The sequence below is a fragment of the Helicoverpa armigera genome, chromosome 8 (genome assembly GCF_030705265.1).
Source record: "Helicoverpa armigera isolate CAAS_96S chromosome 8, ASM3070526v1, whole genome shotgun sequence".
Lineage (NCBI taxonomy): Eukaryota > Metazoa > Arthropoda > Insecta > Lepidoptera > Noctuidae > Helicoverpa > Helicoverpa armigera.
The window spans coordinates 3700984-3725008 of NC_087127.1; the positions used below are offsets into that span (position 1 = coordinate 3700984).

The 24025-nt window shown below is 37.3% G+C and overlaps 1 protein-coding gene across 1 annotated transcript in view; it reads right to left on the bottom strand.

Annotated features, from left to right (window-relative positions):
* The window catches only part of LOC135117212 (hemicentin-1-like), a 475120-nt gene extending 452358 nt beyond the window's left edge, over positions 1-22762 (bottom strand). Inside the window, exon 1 of the mRNA XM_064035808.1 lies at positions 22381-22762. Coding sequence (XP_063891878.1) covers positions 22381-22459 — 79 coding nt within the window. The 5' untranslated portion in view covers positions 22460-22762. The remainder of the gene's footprint in view (positions 1-22380) is intronic.
* Positions 22763-24025: the final 1263 nt, after the last annotated feature.

Below are 24025 nucleotides of genomic sequence, written 5' to 3' on the forward strand. Positions count from 1 at the left end.
CAAATTATTTCTAACCTAAAAACAAAACAACTCGGATACGCGCGCTAACGTTCCGTTATACGCGCAAACTCGATAGTTGTTTAAAAGAGAATAATTGGATCATGTATATCGTTAAAAGATACTAGAAATATAAAATTACCTTTAAATAATAAAAAGTAATATTTTCAAATGCAGAGATATTTTTTTTATTATATAGTTATTTATTTTTCATCAAAATAGACTTAACAAAATAATGTAAAAAGGAACGGCGCATAGAATTCGGAACGATTGAGCGAATGATTTAAATATTTGTTGCTTATAATCTGTGGATATTATTTGAACCACACACACACACAGACAAATCGAAGTACTAAACAGTCTTCTCTTAGTCTACGTTTTGTAATAAGGATGTCAAGACTATCGTAAGTACCGTAACAAACCAAGACGTCTTCAGTCGGGTTTAAACCACTACTTGCGGCAGTTTTTATAATAAGAGGGCTTTAGTTTTGAAAGTGTACTATTTGTTGATATTTTTAAGTTTACGTTACTGTCCGATTCCTGTGTATTTTTATGAACTTTCGAGGTAGGATCGGTTTCTGTGGCAACTGGACAAATGTTATTTTGATCGTCAGACTTCATACAAAGATCACTACTACTGGTGTTTAATGTAGTGTTATCTAACTGTAATCGCTTACATTTCTTGAGTGTGCTCTTCGGTTTGGGAGTTAACGGCGAGTTTGTGCAGTGTTTTTTGAGTTCACTGATAGTACGTTCTTGCTCCATCAATTTCTTCGTTAACTTGTTATTTTCTGAATTTATATTTTCTATCTCTGAATGTGCTATCTCTAACTGTTCCTTTAATTTTTTAATTTCCTCTTTATAACACTCGACATCTTCATTATATATTTGTCTCGTAGACAGATCTGGCAGACTATTTGACATGTAGTCAGGATTCGAAGATATGAATGATAAATTCAAAGATTCATTTAATGTTTTATGTTAATCTATAATAGGGAAATATTAAAACTAGGTATCAAAATATTCATCCGCATCGCTGTCAGCTGGGATCGTGCCCAAAAGGCTGGCTGCATTGCCACACTGGATGGCAATGCATATCCTTTGACCGAAGTATAGGCCAGCCCTTTGGTCACGAGTGGACTCCACTAATCGCTTACTAATTTCTCGAAATAGTCTGTGGGCACTTGGGCCCCATGGTCCCAGGGTTTCAACCCCAAACGGCTCAAAAATGCAATTGCCGGTGAGGTTTACATATTTGTGCCGCTTGAGGTTTTCCGCGGCCGCAGCAGCTGCACCGACACAGCTCGCCGTACTGGGAAGGTGCAAGGGTGTCGACGCAGGTTGCGTCCCACACCAAAGACCTTCCCATCTTCCAAGGCATTATAGACATCCCGTCTGGTCTCTTGCCATCGTCGCGTGCCAAGCCTCTGGGTTCTAAAATGGCTGGCACTCCGGCGGTGACAAGAGCACGACGGATAATGTCATTTATGCTGGCGTGTCGTGCCATGCGACCAGCACTTTTGCTACAGGAAAGACCATGGTGCCCAAGGCGGTCCACAGATTCACCACACTGGCAGCGATGCGGAGCCGCAGTGGGAGCGCCGAGGCGTAGGCATGTAGCGAGCTGGAATGTAGTGTCACCCAGCATGGTCCCAACGCTGGGTGACGGCAGTGCGTGAAGCCATAGCCCTGACTCCCACTCTCCCACAGCCAGTAGGCGGGCACGCTCAGCAGTATTGACAGATGTTTCAATTAGTTTATTTCTCGTCAATCTGCAGAGCGGCTCGTCCCACTGTCTCTGGGAAGCCGGGTTTTCAGGGAAGGCTGTGTTTGGGCAAGCCACTTTCCAGGCGTTCATGCCATCAGTCAGACACGGCACCTCAGAATCGACCAGTGAAGGGGCTAAAATTTTTCTGGTCAACTCCTTAGTGCCGCAGACCGAGGATAGGAACGCCGGTAGACTTATACTGGAAATTTTGCGGACACCGAGGCCACCGAATCTGATCGGAAGGGTGGCTTGAAGCCACGCTCGGTCGTCCAAGGCCAAATTAAAAACAGATGTAAGAGTAGTACGGATAATTTGGTCAATTCTGTCTAAAAGATGTGGCTGCTTCCATAAGGGAGAGGAGCGAAGGTTGTATATAAATTTTGGGCCAAAACAACAGTATTTTACTAAGGTAAAAGCCGAATGAAGATTAATTTTAAAAAGTCTATCCGAAATGTCATTAAAATTTGAAATTTTGTTATCTATGAATGTTGTGAAACTTTCTTCCAAAATAGGTGAACCTAGGAGGTGCAATGATGTTTCGTCCAGAATTTTAATTTGAGGTGCTATGACATTACATTTTGATATGACTGTCTGTCTGTCCGGGATGTCAGGAACAAAAATTTCACATTTTCATAAAGGAGATGGCCAAATTTTCATAGAAAAAAAAACCAGAATCGACAGCAATGAAATGGTTACCAATAGGTTCCTTATGATAGACCTATGATCGTGCCAAAAAATCCAGCCTGAAATCCATGGGGTATAGGAGCTATTTCATATTATCGCAGTATTATTTCATATTATCGCAAAAATAGGTTATGTTGAATTTATGTTTATTTTAAAGATTATTAACATCAAGGAAGATAAAAAAGCAAAGTAAACTAACATTATACAAGCCAATAGTAATAACCCCATAGTTTCAGAGTTGGCCTGGTGATTAAAAGGTCTTGTATTTAACCACTCCAGATACGATTAACACCGACCTTACCTACTTGGAGAGGTTTCGCAGTTATATGCAACCTTCACAACTGGCTATGAAACGTTTTTTCAGAAATTGTCTTTGAAAATCGCGCCATGTGACATTGTAAAATATAACAAATAACTTAGCAACGCAAAACGGTCCAATCACGAGTCTGTATTCAAATTCTTATGAACATCAAACAGTAAAAGTAAACTTTTTTGGAACTAAAATCTTGATCGAAAAAACGTTGTAAAAAGAGAACCCCATGGTTTTTAGATGATTTGAAACACTTTTTAAAATCCACAAATTATACTGAATCCAATCATACATATGAAGTTCCTGTCGACTCTGGGTGTTTTTTTGGCCATCTCCTTTAGATCCAGTCCAATCGAATGAAATTTTTCTTTTAGGAATATGAGGTCTTGGTAAACAGTTTCACTATCTCCTCCTAGGGTCCCGTCATCCAAATACCAGGCGTTAAATTTTGAATTTAGTTTCTCTATTATGGGGTGAATAGCCAAGCTGAAAATGACCGGCCCAAGGGGGTCACCCTGTTGGCATCCAACTGCAGATTCCAAAACATGGTCCTTGTATAGTAATTTAGAAGGGTGCCTGTAACATTGCCAAAGGTAACTATAAATTTCGGGTAATTCTTTTTTGGCCTCGGCCAACAAGGTGTCCCTGTTAACAGATTAAAAGCGTTCTTTACGTCAACCTTAAGGATGACCTCACCTATTTTTGAGTCTAAAAATGTGGAGAAAGCATGTATATGATTAATATTGATTATTATGAATGAATAAATGTTTTATGTTTACGTAGGGTAACATTTTCACTATCCATTTTGGTATTATACTTCTTGTTACAATAATTTTACGAATCAAAAAGAGATGTTTTCGGTGGGATGCGAACTTGCGGCACATGCACGCAGGTCACCTTAAATCCAACTCGGCTATCGACACATCTACTAGCGATGCTGAATTTAGCAATTACTTTCTACTTTGACATATTTTTGAATTTTTTGGAGTTCGTTAATGATGCGTTGTTTTTTCAAATTTTGCACTGCTTTTTATTTTGTTTTAAATTCACTGTTGTATTAGTATAGTATCGTTATATTGTCTTTAATGCACTTTATTATTGTTTTCCAGGTTAACACTAACTAAACAACTGCATACTTTTACTGATAATGTTTGTTTTTATAAGCACATTCACAGTTTTGTTTATTATTGTTTATTTCACCATATACACTATTTATTTCGCAGATAACACTTGTACGCATAGTTTATATACTAACACATTGTTTTAACACAGTTTTAAGACTTAATTTGGACTTATTATAATTTTAACTTATTTTTAATACAGAGAGTTGTACGGAGATATGTTTACTTAGACAGCGCCATCTGTCTCGTATCTCTTCTTCTCTTCTTTATCATTTAAATAATCAGATATTTTGTAATATCCTTTTTTCAAAAGTTTGGATTTTATATGATTTTTAAATTTCCTGATAGGTAAGTCACGAACCGCTTTGGGAAGTTTATTGTAAAAGCGTATACATTGACCCATGAACGAGTTGCTTACTCTGTGGAGGCGAGTAGCATGTACAGCAAGATTATGTTTATTCCTAGTATTTATGCAATGAACATCAGACATTTGAACAAAGTTAGAAATGTTTTTACGAACGTACATTAAATTTTCAAAAATATATTGAGAGGCAACAGTCAGAATGTTTATTTCTTTGAATTTCTCTCTGAGAGAAACTTTTGGACCCAGATTATAAATGGCTCGAACAGCTCTTTTCTGTAAAATAAATATAGTTTCAACATCCGCACAGTTTCCCCAAAGGAGAATCCCATACGTCATTGAACTATGAAAGTAACTAAAATAAACTATTCTGGCTGTGTCCACATCGGTGATAAGTCGGATCTTTTTAATAGCATAGGCGGCTGAACTAAGCCTTCCTGACAATTTAACTATATGTGGGCCCCATTGGAGTTTGGAATCAACGGTCAAACCAAGAAATACCGTTGACTCAACAGGCTTCAACTCTACTCCATTTAGTTGTACATTGGTGTGTAACTGCCTTACGTTAGGCGTTGAGAATTTAATTAACTTCGTTTTAGATTCATTTAAAAGAAGATTATTGACATTAAACCAATGAACAACCTTTGAGAATATTTAAACTAGCTCCTGAGACAATAGAAAAGCATTGTAGTAACCTTATTCTCTTTCATCAGAATATAAACCGCTTTTCTGGCAAAATTGTAGATATTGAATTATTAATTGATAAATATTCTATTGATATAATATGTCTTTGCGAGACATGTTTAACCATGTCTGATAAAATGTCATTTAATGTAAATAATTTTGTGGTTGCCAGTGTGTTTAACAGAGTTTCAGCTGAGGGTGGAGGTACAATAATCTTATCTAAAAGTAATTTAAAATTTAAAAATAGATTAGACATTAGATTTGGCTCTGTTGATCGCGTCTGCGAGGTAGCATGTGCCGAGATAGAAAGCCATATAATATTATGCGTAGGTATATAGACCACCATCATCAAATTTTTCTTTATTCCTCATTCATATGGAAGATATTCTCTCAAAAGTTTTTAAAAGTAATAAATTAGTCTATATTTGTGGTGATTTTAACATAGATCTTCTCTCTGAATCATCTGATAAATGTAACCTTTTAGCGTTATTTAATTCATTTAATCTAAATTATTTGTTTAATGATCCTACTAGAATTACGGCTACTTCCAGTACCTGTATTGATAATATATTTACTAATAACAGTCATATTGAACATTCTTCCTTAATATCTGGTGTACGGTCGGACCACAAAGGTCAGCTTGTTAGTTTTAAAGCGAATAAAATAAATTTATTAAATAAGAAAATTACCTTTAGACCATTGAACAAAAAAACTTTGCAAAAATTTAAAGATAATACTTCGGATAAATTAAATAGTATTAACATAGACTGTAAAAAACCAAATAAACTATTTAAACATTTATTTAATACACTCTGTCTGGAACTTAATAAGTCATGTCCGAAAAAAACTATTGAAATCACTCACAAATTTAAATTCAGTGAATGGTCAACTAAAGGGATTAGGATAAGTAGGGATGTCTTATAATAACTTGTACCACGAAAGGTCATTGACTTCTGATCCATCTTTTCACGATTATGTAAGAAACTACTCGAAGATATTTAAAAGGGTATGTATTCTTGCTAAATCGAAATCAATTAGTCATAAAATAGCCAAATCAGACAATAAAATAAAAACGGTCTGGAATATTATAAACGTTGAAACCGGCCAAACCAAAATGCGGGATGCTGACCCGCGGTTAGTTATTGATAATGCTGTTATCTCAGATAAGGTAGAGGTTGCCAATGCTTTTGACACCTTTTTTTCAAACATTCCCGTAGAGGTTACCAAGTCCCTTAATTCATCTTCGATATTAGCTGAGTCGTTACTTCGACAAAACTTCAGTAGAAATGTACCTAGCTTTAAATTTCAATATGTTTCTGATTACACGATTAAAAGAGCATTCAAGTCTTTAAATTTAAAAAAGACTGAGGACTTATGGGGCTTTTCTGTCACAGTCATTAGTTCCATTATTGAGAGTGTTGCCCCAATACTTAGTGAAATTTTTAACCTCTGCATCGACAACGGTATCTTCCCTGACTTGATGAAACTCAGCAAAATTATTCCTATCTTTAAATCAGGCTGTAAGAAAAACCCTTCCAACTACAGACCTATTTCAATCCTTCCAGCCTTTAGTAAAATCTTCGAAAGGATCATGTTAGACCAGATGTTAAGACATTTTAATTTAAACACCATATTTCATGACCGTCACTACGGCTTCACAAAAGGTAGGTCTACCACTGACGCAAGTGCAAGATTGATCACCCAAATCTTAAACGCCTGGGAAGATTCGCGGGATACTGTGGGCATCTTCTGCGATCTTTCTAAGGCGTTCGATTGCGTTGACCACGACACTCTCATTTGTAAGCTGAACCACTACGGAATTCGTGGTAAAGCTCTCGCGCTCGTCCTTTCCTATCTATCAAATAGACAGCAAGTAGTGGACATAAGTGGCTCTACTTCATCTGGGTCATTAGTAAAAATGGGCGTGCCGCAGGGCTCAATTTTAGGTCCTTTTTTATTCTTAGCTTATATAAATGATCTCCCGTATATGATGTCTGAGATCTCTGATATTATTTTATTTGCTGATGACACTTCCCTTGTCTTCAAAATTAACAGAAAGTAATCTAGTCCCATAAACGTAAACGATAGCTTGGTTATTCTGAGCAAGTGGTTTGCCGCAAATAACTTGCTTCTTAATTCTTCTAAAACCAAATGTATTAAATTCTCTTTACCCAATGTAACACCAGTAGGGCTCAATATCGTTCTGGACGATAATAAGTTAGATGTTATTAGTCAAACCGTCTTCTTGGGCATCACCATAGACTCTAAATTGCAATGGGGTGCCCACATCTCAGCAATGTCAAAAAGGCTGAGTTCCGCAGCTTATGCAGTCAGAAAAATAAGACAGATTACTGACGTTGCTACTGCTAGGCTCGTGTATTTTGCTTACTTCCATAGTATAATGTCCTACGGTATTTTATTGTGGGGGGCAGCGGCGGACGTAAATTCAATATTTGTACTCCAGAAAAGGGCAGTTCGTGCAATTTATGGCCTCGGCCCTCGCGAGTCACTGAGAGAATTATTTAAAGAAATTGAAATACTTACACTTCCTTCTCTTTATATTCTAGAAAATATAATGTTCGTACGCAAAAACTTAAATCAGTTTATTGTTAAAAGTTATATACATTCGATTAATACAAGAAACAAGCACAAACTAGTAGTTCCGAGATTCAGATTAACGAAATCGAATAAATCGTTTTTAGGGAATTGTGTCCGTTTTTACAACAAGCTGCCTAAGTGTGTAACCGATCTCACGGATATATTTAAGAACACTGTAAAATCCACCCTCATTAAAAAAGCTTAATTATAAAATTCAAGACTTCGTTGACGATAAAGATATTATATGGCGATAACTCATCTCTCCATGTGTGGCTTCCCTGGCAATTAAACGTCTTTTTCTTTTCTCTTTGGATTGTATTGATTTACTGTTTACCTTTCAGTTTCATTGCATAATTTTATCAGCTTACTATTGTTATGTAATAGAATGTTTGTTAAAATATTACTTTTTAAAAGAGTGTCTATGGAGTTTCTTGCCGGCTCTTCTCCATGAGACCAACTTTTTGGAACCGTGCAACTAATTTGACGTTTCATAAGAGCCTGCAAAGGCCTATTTGAAATAAAAACAATTTGATTTTGATTTTGATTTTGACGGCAGATAGAAGAGTATGGTAGGAGAAAACATAATAACGACCCCAAATAAAATTGGGATAAGGGCAGGGGGATGATGATGATAAATGGCCACACATACATATACCTACACACAATACACCTACGAGATAAATAGTATTTTGACTATTCTATATTGCCCACGCAGACGAAGTCGCGGGCAACAGCTAGTATTCAATAATCCCCCGCACCTACTTTTTTTTTCGCTTTATCCGAATCTCGGGCGGTATGATCCATAACGAGGCCTGGCCATCTAATTAAAGACACTCCATTTGCTCAGAGGAAGGAATACAAATTATTAATATTATTGGAGTTACCTCTACAACAACGTTCCCTACACTATAATTAAACATTCGAATAAGTATTATTATTTAGTTTATTTCCTTTTACCTCCATAAGAGTACGACGTCCCTGAACGAGCAAGCGGTCAGTTTTGTAAAAGTCACTAAGAGAATTTTCTTCCATGCTTAATTAAAATCTGTGTAACATTAATTATCGATGTTCCATGTAGGACTTTTTGCTATGGTATTTTTTTTCTATTACCAGTTTTTGCTTCATTGGATTTGCAAAAGGCCAAACCAAAACTGTCATAAGTTGCCCGATCAAAGAGTATTTTTTGCTACTCTTGCAGTGTTTTTCAGAACTTCTCTAATTTAGAAAGTCCTAATGACCGGTAAATTATGCTTAGCTAATAACAAAATGCTTGTTTCTGTAATATTATAGTACTTGAGTTCGCCTATTTTTACTAGGGAACTATATTTTTTGTCACCAAAATTTATATTTGTCATCAAGTTGTATCACCTAATAAATAGATCTATCGCCACGAAATATTTTCGTTCTCAGATAAACAAAGAGTGTTCCCAGGTATGAATTACCAAATTATTGTTAATATAATGTGTAAAATATGAGATGGATTACCAATAAAATTGAAGTGCATTACATGAATGTAAACTTCGTTCTTATAATAATAGTTTTATTACTTAAATAATAGCTTGGTGCTCAGAATGGTAGATCTGTCACCAAATAAATCGATTAATCGATCCCTAACTGCGACTCCTTTTTATTTGTTATTTTGTCACCAATACAGTAGTTACATTTTATTTCGTTTAGTTATTAAAATCATGTATTCGTTACCAATTTAGTACATCAGCTTATAATTTTAATGAAAATATGTTCAAAGGGAAGAGCATGGGAAGGGAGGCAAATTGGCGCGTTTCGGGCCTCAAAGAATGGGTTGTAGGTTGGTTGTACGATGCGCGGCGCGGGCAGCGAGATGCAAGATTACGTTCATTGTTGTGGGTGCATTTTATTAGCCCCCCACCGGAAGCAAAAAATTTACTTATTGGACAGAAAAGAAAAAGGGGGCGCCCTTCAAAATCCAAACGAGCGCTGATTATTCAGTGATTGATATTTTTAACAATATATATTGATTATTTTGACTTTAATTAAGTGTTTTATTTACTATTCAGCTAGAAATTTAATTAAAATATATTTATACTACCTGTGGAAATTAAGACCCTTCGGGGAGGCACATGGCCAGTTAAGTAGTAGACTCTTTTGGTTCAAAGGATGATGACGACTACCCTACATTTTTAGACCTTCATGAAATTTTCTAGTGAAATAATATATGATTTATTGGTGATCTCTTTAAATTAGTTTGCTACTAAGGGTATGATTTAAGCTCATACCCCTTTTACTAAGGGTATGATTTAAGCTGTCACCAATTTAATTCATTTTGTGTTTCTTAAATAATAGGGTTTGCCCTCAAAATAGTAGATTTGTCACCAAAATGTAGTCACCAAACAATATAAAATCAATTCCACAATAAATTACCGAAAATCATGGAAATATGGGGTCAAGTACCAAATAAATGGTTTTGTATGTATTATAATAGATTTGTCCTAATAGTATTTAAGCAAACTAATTTAAAGAGATCACCAATAAATCATATATTATATCACTAGAAAATTTCATGAAGGTCTAAAAATGTAGGGTGGTCGTCATCATTCTTTCAACGAAAAGAGTCTACTACTTAACTGGCCATGTGCCTCCCCCAAGGGTCTTAATTTCCACAGGTAGTAAAAATACATTTAAATTAAATTTCTAGCAGAACAGTAAATAAAACACTTAATTAAATTTAAAATAATCAATATTTATGATGCAATGTGGGGAGTTATAGGTGATGAATGATAGAGACGTGTTGCTATGTCTAAGGCGTATATTGTACTGTATTCATTAACCTAAGCTTAATACTAAGTACATGTATATAGATAGATCGGGAGTAAGGTCGGCTACACACTACACCTCCCCCGATAATAAAAGAAAAAAAAAATACATTTACGTTTTTTTTTTTTTTAAATACAGATATAGTATAATCACAATTGAAGAAAAAAAATAATCATCAGGCAACTTTATATAATAGGTATACCTTTTGTATTACAGCTAAAAGTAATTTAATTTTAAAGAAATATACTGTTGACAATATTATGACTACATATTACTGAACTAGCTGTTGCCCGCAACTTCGTCTGCGTAGGCAATATAGAATAGTCAAAATACTACTTATCCCGTAGGTGCATTCTTTCACGTGACAGTATAATTAGGATTAGCACTTAGCAGTCGCATAGATTCATTGATCAAGGTTGTGTTGTGGATTTGACCATTTATCTAAACAAAAGAAGTAAAGTTTGTGACGTTGTGAATATCTCTGGATCTAGTCAGCCAATTTGGAAAATTATTACGTATGGTGCGTAAGTAATTTTCACAGGAAACAGTTATAATCTATGTCTATATGCTTTGAGTCTGACAAAGCTGTCATTTGTACATTTTGTGCAGCTGCTGCGACTAATCAGAAGCCAGAAAGTCTGTCAGTTTCACCATGGATATCGTCTTGTGTAGTGAGACTGGATTGAAGATAGGTAGTCGCTCCAAGCAAGATATTGGTACTCAAATAGATTCGGTGACTGGAAGGCAACACCAACATAGTTGGGGAATAGCTGGATGGATGATAAAATGAGCCATCATCATCAGCAGGCGCATAGGGTAGGATAGTTTCACTACTGGGGAGAAACACCCATGTATGACGGGGATTTTCTGTGCACTTACTCACAATGGTAAGGCTGACCCCACCTTAGGCGTGCGCGATCCTCGGGCGTGTGAGTAGCGCGGGCGTCGCGAGCACGCTGCATGAACGTCGCGTTTTGCTGCCCTGCGGCATGTGTGAAGAGTGCATGACGCGCTCGCGGCGAGCACGCGGCGCTCGAGTTGCGTTCTTACCCCTTCGCCCACTATCCCCGCCGCCCGCTAAACGCCTTAGCAGTTAAACGTCAAGGAGAGCGGCGCGTGCGCGCCGCGAGCGCGCTGTAGGTAAATGCCGCAGGGCAGCAAAACGCGACGCTCACGCAACGCGCTCGCGACGCACGCGCGGCGCCCGCGCTATTCACACGCCCGAGGATCGCGCACGCCTAATGTGGGGGAGGCCTAAGCCAGGACTCCACCGAAATGTTTGCATTAGTTCACGAATAGGCTAAATGTACGTATCTGTGAGAGTCCACTTCATGTGTTCGTACTTGAAACCTGCAGTTTTGCCAAGATTTTCAAAATGTACGCTTGCAATTTGTCATTTCTTGGTGGAGCCAACAAATCGAAAGAAACATAAGTGTTGTATACTGTGCGTCACTACCGCACACCGGGAAAATTTCGCTCTTGCGGAGGACGTTTATACCATACCCTACCATATTTTGTGTCACACAGGACGACAGTAAGTATCCACCGAAACACTTTCAAAGATCTGATGAACGAACAAATCAGACCTGACTTGGTCACCTGGGGCCAATCAGAGCTCTATGAAGCGATCATATGCTTTGGCTCCTACTGTTATTGTGGTTTCTGAAAATTTTTTCACCTCATTCAACGATGAATGTAATTCTGATGGTACTATTAAGAACACTTGCTTAGCGCAGAAGCTGACGTTGGCAGGTCGACTCTTTTGACTTCTCGAATAGGATACCATTGGTTTTTGTGCAATGCACACCTGCAATGCATGCTGGATTAGGATAGGATACAGGTGGATAGGATTTGCTACAGCAAAAAATTCTGTCTTTGTGATTGAATGACATCAAACGTAGTTTTATATAAAAGGTGTTTTTTTAGACTTGGCTCGGGTCTTACTGAGACTGTTCGTAATCGTGACCAGTGTATTTGCAATCAGAAGTTGAAAGTAAGCATGTCCCTGGTATGCGACGCGCAATTTGTACGTTTTCAGACGCATAAAGCATTTTACGTGTGTATGGTATTAAATCGAGAAAGCTCCCATTTCTTATCTGCACTTTGTATCTGGGCTTGTTCTTAAAGCTACAGAATCCTACATTACCTACCTACCTCACGCTTAGCAGCGCTTGCGAGGGACAGATCCTCCTTTCTTCTAGGATTAAGTATACATATTTTGCATCAGAAAAAATAATTAAGGTCTACTTAATACTACTCACTCAAAGTAATTTGTTTTAAGGCTACCACATTAGTGGAAGATAAGCTAAACTATGTTTATGAAAAAATCCTGATATGAACTCCATCTGTAACTTTAAATGATAATTAATTGTTATACTAAAGTCATCATTTTTGACATAATGTTCAAAAATAATTTAGATGGCACCGTCTTAAATTTGGCTGAGAACTATTAATTTTCCTTTCATCAAGGTAATAATTATAATTGGATTTTGATGTGGCACGGCAAACTGACAAACACTATTGAAATGTCTATCGAAAAATTACACTACGTGTTAAAATATAGTGAATTACGGAAAATACATAACTCCATCTGTTGAAATAATAATCCTCTATAAAGAATGTATGGTAATTTATTGTCATTTACCACCTCGCTCCTTTGACAAATTTTATGTATTTTATTTAACACAGATTACCACAGATGGAGCTACTTTAACCTTGGCTAAACAAAATTTTCATATTTTTTTTTCTTCCGAAGTTACTTATGAAGGTGTGATTTTCTGTGTAAAGGTTAATAATAGGCCGATTAACTAATATAAGTACAACATTCAAATGTACAGTTTTGACAAACAGATTGCGTGTCGTAATATTTTACATCTTGAATTCACAAAATTAATCATATCTTTTGATAGAGTGAATCGATTTCGATGAAACAAAAACTAAGTAATACCCCAAGTTACGTAGAATTTTTGTATATAAGCATTGTCTGCATTGAATTCTTAGATTTTACGTGAATCCCGAACGAACAAACAGATAAACAGACAAACAGACAAAAATGACAAAAATTATGGAAATGGGTTCTGTTAGTTATCCTTTAACATGCTGGCTATTTTTTTTGTCAATTTCTTCAATGTACAAAAATTACTTTTCTACAGATTTATTATATGTATAGATTACATTTGTCAAATTACAAGAAGGTATATAAAACATACATACAATTGCAAAAAATACAATTGCTCAAAAAATATTAACAAAATAAAACTTCAGAATTCTTAAAAGTACATTATTGTTATCACCTATATTATTCATTTTAAACTTTTCATATTTTATAACAAAAGAAATCTTTGTTCCTATATTATCACCATTTATTTTCCATATTACAATTTATTTTTTACAAATACATGGTTTTAATGTGTTTTCATTTCATGACATTAATTATCTTTATTCACTTCTTACAAACAAAAAAACTACGTTACCTATCTACTTTCAGTACTCTTTCATGTCATTCTTATCCATATCTTTATATTCTCTTTAATATAGTAAGTACACACATTTATATTTGGACCTCAGCAGGTCTTCTCATTATTCATCTTTACTTTATAGAAGTACATTACACATTTTTATAATTAGTCGACTTTATTTTCATATAAGGATCAGTGTTTAAAACTTTTTAGTTTCCAACAATTTTCACGGAGGGAAGCTCGTCCGACACCATGATCAAATGGAAGGATATGTCCTTATAGTACCTCTTAATTTTGTGTACCACATTTTCATAAACATTAACTTTCTAAACACAACATAATTATAACACGTACAAAATGAATAACTTGGTTTACAAGCCGGGCGCTCTCGGGTGATCAGTCCGATGACGTCAGCGCAGAGTCTTGCCTACCAAACGATTCCCAACTACTTAATGCAACCCATTAACATACCAAGCAATTTATAAACTTGTCCTCAAAACAATCCTATACCACTTTTCAAAAATCTTTTCATAACACTCTTTTATATATTTTTTTTAACAGGCAAAGTACCTCCTTGCACTCTAAGGTGACAAGAGATTTTTCATACTTCCGGATAAGGCAATCAAACTAAATATTAACATCAAACTTTTTCTAGACAATTTAAAAGATAATCATAGGTAAACAAAGATCTCAAATATATCCGAAATACAAATAAATGGTCTTGCTTAAAACCTAATACATGTTTATATTAATATTAAAGAATGTTATTATCTATTCGGCAGAGCCATATCCGTTAGTTACACAGAAAGACACATGATACCCAATGTAAAATATGCTTGTTGCCACACGTGAGCTACATGACATCATCATCAAAACTGCAGCGCGTGCATTATATGACACGGCGCACCTGAGAATGTTCTGGATACCATAATATACTTATCAATTATAAAATTCCTATCCAATATGTTCTATTAACTATAACAGAATTATTTTATTTTAACCCTTTAAAAATAAAAACCCTTAAACGTACCTAATTATATTTTAAAAAATACCAAAAATGTCCGCGGCACCATAATAGGTTTCAAACCTTTGAAACACTCACACTATTCACTGACACTATTCTATCAGTTACACTCACACCGTCTTCAAATCTTTCTCATCATTTGGGAGTCTGCCTGGTCATGTGAAAGATCACATAACGTATCTTCTGCTTGGTGACGAAGGTATTTCGGACCTTCTTCACAATATTCCTTCTGGTGGTTCATCAGCCTCAATACTCAAACCCTGGGGGTTTGAATGTGGATGTCTTTAGAGCAGATCCATTCCGAGTTCTGCGTACTGCGTAGAAACGAACTCCCCGTCAGCGTTGACTTTGCGATGTAGTCACATTTTATTATGTCACAGTTTAGTACTCACATTTTGTTTTGTTTTCCAAAAATCACAAAAATATAATATATGTTCCCAATGCGCAGCACTGCCACAAGGCAGCACTGGCAGGGTCGCCATGCAATGTGGGGAGTTATAGGTGATGAATGATAGAGACGTGTTGCTATGTCTAAGGCGTATATTGTACTGTATTCATTAACCTAAGCTTAATACTAAGTACATGTATATAGATAGATCGGGAGTAAGGTCGGCTACACACTACAATGATAATGAAGTAAAGCATCTCGCTGCCCGCGCCGCGCATCGTATGATCGTACCTACAACCCATTCATTGAGGCCCGAAAGCGTGCCAATTTGTCTCCCTTCCCTTCCTCTTCCCTTTGTATATATTTTCATTAAAATTATAAACTGATGTATTAAATTGGTAACGAATACATGATTTTAATAACTGAACGAAATAAAATGTAACTACTGTATTGGTGACAAAATCTATACATATAATAAAATGATAGGAAAGTCAAAACTGTACATTGAATTTTTTTTTTAAAGAATACTTGGGGGGTGATCTATTATCGATTCTGACCCCAAATATATAGTTTTTAGAATTTTTGTCTGTTTGTCTGTATGTCTGTTTGTCTGTATGTTTGGTCTCACTGAACTCGAAAAGTACTGCATAGATTTAAATCAAATTTTGCATGAATATTACCTGGGGGCCGGTTCAACATATAGGGTGTATAGTATCACGCTATCACCTACGGGGCATGAGCAATGAACGATTACTTCTGTTAACATTTCTGTAGCAGCGTGCTCAGTAATAACAAATATTTGAATGTTGAACTTATAAAAGTTGATCGGCCTATTATCAATCTTTACACAGATATAACGCTTTTATAAGTAACTTGGGAGAAAAATTAAATTTTATGAAATTGTTAAGGCAAGGTTAAAGTGGTTCCATCTGTGGTATATAATATAAAATACATAAAATTTGACAAAGCAGCGAGGTGGAAAATAACGTATTAATTACCATTTAAATTCATAGATGGATTTGTACATTTTCCGTAATTCGCCATATTGTAATTCTGGGTCTAAGGCGATTATCACACTGCCCCGCATGATGCAGCGTAGTGCGTGGATGCGTTTTTTTCCGTTGTATGGAAATATCTCCGTTTGTATGGAAAACACGCATAGTCCAACACACTGAAAATGCATCCACGCGCGTTCATGCGGATCACGCACATACATGCGGAGAAACACGCACCCCCGCGCGTAGGTGCGGGGCGAAACGCATGGTATGGCACACTGATCCCGCAGTGCCGCGCGTGATTTTGAATGGGCGTGACGTGTATATTTGAAAATGGAAGCCGCCGTGCGTGAATTTACAAAACGCACCTACGCGCGTGAGTGCGCGAAAAACCCGCACGATGATGCAGATCTGCACTCCCGCAGGAACGCGCGTAGGTGCGTCGACACGCAAGATGCAGCGTGATGCGGGGCAGTGTGAAGATCACCTTAGGTGATCTTCACACTGCCGCCGTGCGTGATTTTGTAAATTCACGCACGGCGGCTTCCATTTTCAAATATACACGTCACGCCCATTCAAAATCACGCGCGGCACTGCGGGATCAGTGTGCCATACCATGCGTTTCGCCCCGCACCTACGCGCGGGGGTGCGTGTTTCTCCGCATGTATGTGCGTGATCCGCATGAACGCGCGTGGATGCATTTTCAGTGTGTTGGACTATGCGTGTTTTCCATACAAACGGAGATATTTCCATACAACGGAAAAAAACGCATCCACGCACTACGCTGCATCATGCGGGGCAGTGTGATAATCGCCTAATTTTTCCATAGATATTTTAATAGTGTTTGTCAGTTTGCCGTGCCTCATCAAAATCTCGCTATAATTGTTATCTTGATGCAAGGAAAATTGATAATACTAAGCCAAATCTAAAACAATGCCATCTATGGCTTTTTGAATTTCACGCAACCATTAACTATCTTTTAAAGTCATAGATGGAGTTGAGTATGTTTTCATAAATAAATTAAGCTGGGGTTTTGTTACTTCAGCTAATCTTCCAGGAATGTGGTGGCCTAAAAACAACTTTAACTTTGAATGAGTACTTTTGAGTAGACCTTCAATAAATTTTATTGTAGTGAAAAACATGTAACGCGTAAGGATCGTAGAAGAAAGGAAGAAGATTGATCTCTCGCCAGGGCTGCTGAGTGTGAAGCAAGACTCCTGTAGCTTGAGAAACAAGCCCAGATACAAAGTGCAGATTAAAGAAATGGGACCTTCTCGATTTAATACCATACGCACGTTAAATACTTTATCGCCTTCGGAAACGTACATTCAACTTCTGATATATCAGATCCGAGCTAAGTAAAAGAAAATAACTATGTTGGGTATCATTCAGTTACATAGCAGTGGCGAGGCGTCCTTATAAGCCGATTCCCATCGGCTTCCCTTTCGAATTTCAAGAAAGAAGCATAGGTATAAGTTATAATATAGGTATAGGTATAATTAATATAATCATTTAAACCACACAATTATATATGTAGGTATAACAAAACGCCTACCACCGTAAAAAAAAAGTCTATAAATTACTTGAAACATTTTGCTCCTACTAAACAAGCCGCGGCTTCCTCCTCCATACAAAACTACGCTTGCGTGACGTCATCCACGCCGCGCCGCGCGATGTTCGCAAAATAAGGGCGAGCGGTAAGCCGGCTCACGGAGCGGGTTCCACCAATCAAAACTCGCGAGTGAACGAGAAAGAACGCGTCAAGAGTAGAGTAGCTATATCTGTCTACGCGCGAGTGACAGCGCTAAGAGCTTTCAAATATGTAAACAAACAAATCAGACAAATTCACTCTCATTGTTCTTTAAACGTAACTATAAAGCAACGGCTTTATAGGTGCCTACGTTATAATCGTAACGTACACATAGCACTTAAGTAAAATTTGTAGAATTGCGCCCCTGGACACTCATTGATGTAGAACGCTCGAGGCTTAGGTATATCAGAATTCTTTTAGAGAGTGTATCTGCAGAAACATGCAAGTGCCAGCGCTGATCCATACGGTTGAAAACCAGATTACTTGTTGCAATGCTGAGATAAGGAATTAAGCTTTGAAATATTCCACTCTCAATTAATAAAAGGAAACTGTTACCAAAATTAGTTGAGTTTGATTCATATTATGCTTTAAGCATTTGCTATTAATTTCATTTGTAATAATTTAAATAATTTTGCAATGGGGTGTCAAATTAGACGTGAACGGTGGCTGGTCCAAGCGATCTGTAAACTATGTAAACATGATTGCTAGGTAGGTTGGTTCCGAGTCTAATAGGAATACCTACCTTTACTTAACACATTAGTAGTGCACTAAACTGTTAGTGCTCTGTTGTCATCGAGATTAAATGTAATTCCCCTAGTAGTACAATTTTTAGAATAGTTAACGATTCAACATGAGTAAACGAGATATCTTTTCCGTCAGGAGAGCTGCGTTTCGACCGTTTAAGTTTTAAACATTGTATAATAAGTATACTGGCACCTAGACACGTTGAAAAGCAGATTGGAAATACAAAGGTATTTCATTTGTAGACACAATTTACCACTTAGGTACAACCGTATAAATTATTGTGTTATGTTGTTATCAATAAAAAAAAAACTTCTGAACTATAATTCTACTTTTAGTCATTATGTATGTGTAGGTACTGGCAGAAATCTGCTAGTTCACGGGCCCACTGCGGAAGTCAACCGGGTACGTACGTTTGTGTGATCATAATTAGGTACTATGTATTTATGTACATGTTTGAAAAACTAGAGATCGTACGGCAGTACTAAATAGTAGAACTATTATATTTGCATTCGTAAAGCTTTGCGAGGCACGTTCCACTGTTGCTAACAGTAAGGTCCGTGAGAAATCGTAAAGTTGCGCGAAACTATTAAATAGTAGAACTATTATATTTATATTCGTAAAGCTTTGCGAGGCACGTTCCACTGTTGCTAACAGTAAGGTCCGTGAGAAATCGTAAAGTTGCGCGAAAGTATTAAATAGTAGAACTATTATATTTATATTCGTAAAGCTTTGCGAGGCACGTTCCACTGTTGCTAACAGTAAGGTCCGTGAGAAATCGTAAAGTTGCGCGAAAGTATTAAATAGTAGAACTATTATATTTATATTCGTAAAGCTTCGCGAGGCACGTTCCACTGTTGCTAACAGTAAGGTCCGTGAGAAATCGTAAGGTTGCGCGAAAGTATTAGATAGTAGAACTATCATATGTACCTATAGACCTATATGCGTGAGAGGCGAGAACTTGTACAGCTTTACGAGGTGCGACCAGCAAGGTTCGCGAGGATTCGTATATGCTGTGTGCAAGTCTTGTACAGCTTTACGAGGTGTGAACAGCTAGGTTCGCGAGGATTCGTATATGTTGTGTGCAAGTCTTGTACAGCTTTACGAGGTGCGACCAGCAAGGTTCGCGAGGATTCATATATGTTGTGTGCAAGTCTTGTACAGCTTTACGAGGTGTGAACAGCTAGGTTCGCGAGGATTCGTATATGTTGTGTGCAAGTCTTGTACAGCTTTACGAGGTGTGAACAGCTAGGTTCGCGAGGATTCGTATATGTTGTGTGCAAGTCTTGTACAGCTTTACGAGGTGCGACCAGCAAGGTTCGCGAGGATTCGTATATGTTGTGTGCAAGTCTTGTACAGCTTTACGAGGTGCGACCAGCAAGGTTCGCGAGGATTCGTATATGTTGTGTGCAAGTCTTGTACAGCTTTACGAGGTGTGAACAGCTAGGTTCGCGAGGATTCGTATATGTTGTGTGCAAGTCTTGTACAGCTTTACGAGGTGCGACCAGCAAGGTTCGCGAGGATTCGTATATGTTGTGTGCAAGTCTTGTACAGCTTTACGAGGTGCGACCAGCAAGGTTCGCGAGGATTCATATATGTTGTGTGCAAGTCTTGTACAGCTTTACGAGGTGTGAACAGCTAGGTTCGCGAGGATTCGTATATGTTGTGTGCAAGTCTTGTACAGCTTTACGAGGTGTGAACAGCTAGGTTCGCGAGGATTCGTATATGTTGTGTGCAAGTATAAAATGGCAGGGCCTGGCATGGACTTGAAAGTCACGTTCCACTGTCGTGGAGTCCTTGAGTAACACTCAAAGGTTTGCTTTAAACGGCGCGGCGGTAACTTGTTGGTAAGGTTATGGAAAGTGGTAATGGTAAGGTAATGTGTGAGTAAAAGGTAAAGGTAATCATTTCCATAAATCGTCAGTGTAAAACGATTCGACTGTAGTGACATTTCAAAGTTGTCCGGTTGTTTATAAAACACTAGCAAACGCTACGCTAGTAAAATGCACGTAAAAGTCATTACGGGGCTTTAATCGCAAGTACGAAGCGTCAGGAAAAACTTCATTTCATCATTATTGTTTCAACTCTGAAGCTAGAAATAAAATTATTCAGTCAAAGCCCGACAAGGGCAAAGGCAATACTTGGTCATTTGAAGGAAAAGGGAAAGGAGTAGGTAGCTAGAGTAAAATGTGAGGAAACCACTTGGAGTATGAAGATTTATTATATTCCATTAATAGGCAGGTACAGTTTGGTTTTATCTATTTTTATATTCATTTTGATTTTGCCGCTAGTGGATCTCAAGTGTTCGTAATTGTTTCGAGCATGAGATACCTACCTGAATATGTCGTTGCCTAGATATATAAGTAGATGATTTCGATAATAAACTGTTTGAATCGGACCAAGCAAGATGAGTGCTCGTTGGCTGAACGTGCAGCAATATTTGAGACTGTTTGATTCCACATGGACTAACAGGCGGGATATCGGTGTCCATCGACTGATCACCAGACTGGTTATTGATGTCGGCAAAGTGACGGAGTTTAATTTGTTTTTACTAAACAAAGGAAGGGATGTAGTGTACTGTATTATCACCGATATCTGTCGTCTCGTTGTCGCATAGACGCGGAGGGTGCACACTATACTCTATGGCCAGTTGGCGGGAAACCGGGAGAGTGTGTGGCACGGGAGTAAGACGTTATGTGGACAAGCGAGCCGATATCCTAATTATCGGATGGTAATTACAGAGACACAGGTAGGACGAACACTACAACTATGTCATCTTCCGCCCAGCTATTCCCCAATTATGTGGTTGTTGGCTTCCAGTCAAACCGAATCTGTTTGAGTACCAATAGTTTATTTGGAGTGACTACCTACATGATCTCCTCAACCCAGTGAACTGGACACCACGTTATCCATGGTATGACTGTTTGACAGACTTTCTGGCTTCTGATAAGATGCAGTTGCTGCAGAAAATGTACAAATGACAGCTTTATCAGACCTTTGTATCCTGTGAGAATTACTTACGCCCCATACTTACGTAATCATTTTCCAAATCGGTTGACTAGGTCCAGAGATTTCCACAACGTCACAAACTTTACTTCGTTCATTTAAATATAAAGGTCACACATGAGAGACGACGGCAGATAGAAGAGTATGGAAGGAGAAAACATATTAACGCCCCTTAATAAAATTGGGATAAGGGCAGGGGGATGATGATGATGATAAATGGCCACACATAATTATACCGGATAAATAGTATTTTGACAATTCTATATTGCCCACGCAGACGAAGTCGCGGGCAACAGCTAGTTTACAATAAACAAAATTAATATATTGGAAAATTGTATAAATTAGAATTGTGGCAAATTTACACATCCTTTTTTTCGTGACGAATTAACTTTATGACGAATGTACAACAACCCTTTTTTTGTAATGTTTGTATCTGAAAAATTGTATAGTGTACATAACTGTTGGCTAACCTGATAATAAATAAATAATTATACTATCACGTGAAAGAATGCACAAATGACAGCTTTGTCAGACTCAAAGCATATAGACATAGATTATAACTGTTTCCTGTGAAAATTACTTACGCACCATACGTAATAATTTTCCAAATTGGCTGACTAGATCCAGAGATATTCACAACGTCACAAACTTTACTTCTTTTGTTTAGATAAATGGTCAAATCCACAACACAACCTTGATCAATGAATCTATGCGACTGCTAAGTGCTAATCCTAATTATACTATCACGTGAAAGAATGCACCTACGGGAAAAGTAGTATTTTGACTATTCTATATTGCCTACGCAGACGAAGTTGCGGGCAACAGCTAGTAATAAATAAATAAATAAATAAAAGCACTTACTGGCACACGTCGCAAATACAAATAAATGTATTAAAAGGTTCCATCGCAGCTTCATTTTAATTTTTTTATAGTTCACCATCCAGTGTACAATAATTATAATCCTAATAAACCACACTTATTGTACTCAATTACTTTACTATCGCCTAAAATTTACACACAATCAATTGTAGTTTTTCACTCATAAAAGAAACAGTAAGTCACTTCACAAGCACGTATTAATTTAGTTGATTATATATTCTCCAACTAAAAGTAATCCAGTCACTATATATAACAAAACATAAATTTCAAATTGCTTACGAGAAATTTGGTGCGACTCGTTCGCACGCGAGTGAAGTTCGAAATGTAAATGGCACGTTATGACAACGCGGTGGACGCTACCGGAGCCACCGTCGGTAGGCGCGCGACTGCCCACTGAGAAGTTCAACCTGAAACCTAAAGGCTGGTTCCCACGGTCCGCGATTCTGCGGATCAGCTGTTCTTTGGCCCTTATTCGGACGTATTAGGGTTTGTTATACATATAATGTGTTAATTATCCTTGGATATGGAGGCAAAACTAGAACCACATGTGTTGCTCTGAAAGAGTGGAGGTTTTATTTATTAAATCACTTCGGAACAAAACTTTTACACAACATAACATACTTATCACTAAACTTTTATTTAACTTACCTGAAAGAGAAACAACATTTAAAGCTATTGCTTTACCTCACGTTTCTTAAAATAATGAACTTAATTCAACTTAACCTTAAATCTTAACTTATCTCACAAGTCTCCACAGATTAAAAATAGGTCACAGATAAATCATACAAACGGTACAGACTAAACGAAGTGTACACGCACTTTGTTTACATCTCCCCCCCCTCCCCCCCCAATAAATTACAGGATTGTTATTTGACTACTGGAATAAGTTTAGTAATATGGAACAGATTTGCTCTGACTTTTTGTGACCCGTGTTTACCTTACAACCATTTTTGGTCGCAGATATGATAAAGATGTAACAAGTCGTAACAGTTTCGTAACAGGTACGACACAACGTGACTGTGTAGGGATTAGCTTTTATGTGTTGTAACGGTTCAGTAAAAATGTGACTGAAACTAGATTCAGTAACTTTGTGTGGTCGCTGTTTCGATACTTTACAGCTTAATTTGTAACCACACATTTTAGAAACTTTGCGTTTGGTTTGTAACCAGTGTGCAATGTTGACACAATTGTGTTGTAACGGGGTAGTAACATGTGTCGTCGATGTTCCAGAACACTTTAACCTAACTTGCATATATAAAAACATGACGAGAGCCAGTTATTCTCAAACTGTCTATGTTTTCTGCCGTTATCAACCATTTAATGAAATTTCAAATGAGTAAACAACCAAAAACCTTACGTAAATTCCGATGGACTTAAACTTTTTACAGAAGAGTTAAAGAAATAAGTACGTCCCAAAATATCTCAAGTAATTGTATTCGTACGAGTACGTGTAGGATTTTTTTTTATTATAATAATATTTTTTTCATGATGTTGCATTGTTGGTAGGGTAAATTGACGGATACCCATTTTATTGAACTTAAAACTTATTATTTTCTAGGCCATTTACAGGAAAACAGTACGGAATTTCGTACCGAGGAGCTTATTGGTATAGTCCCTACCCTAGTGC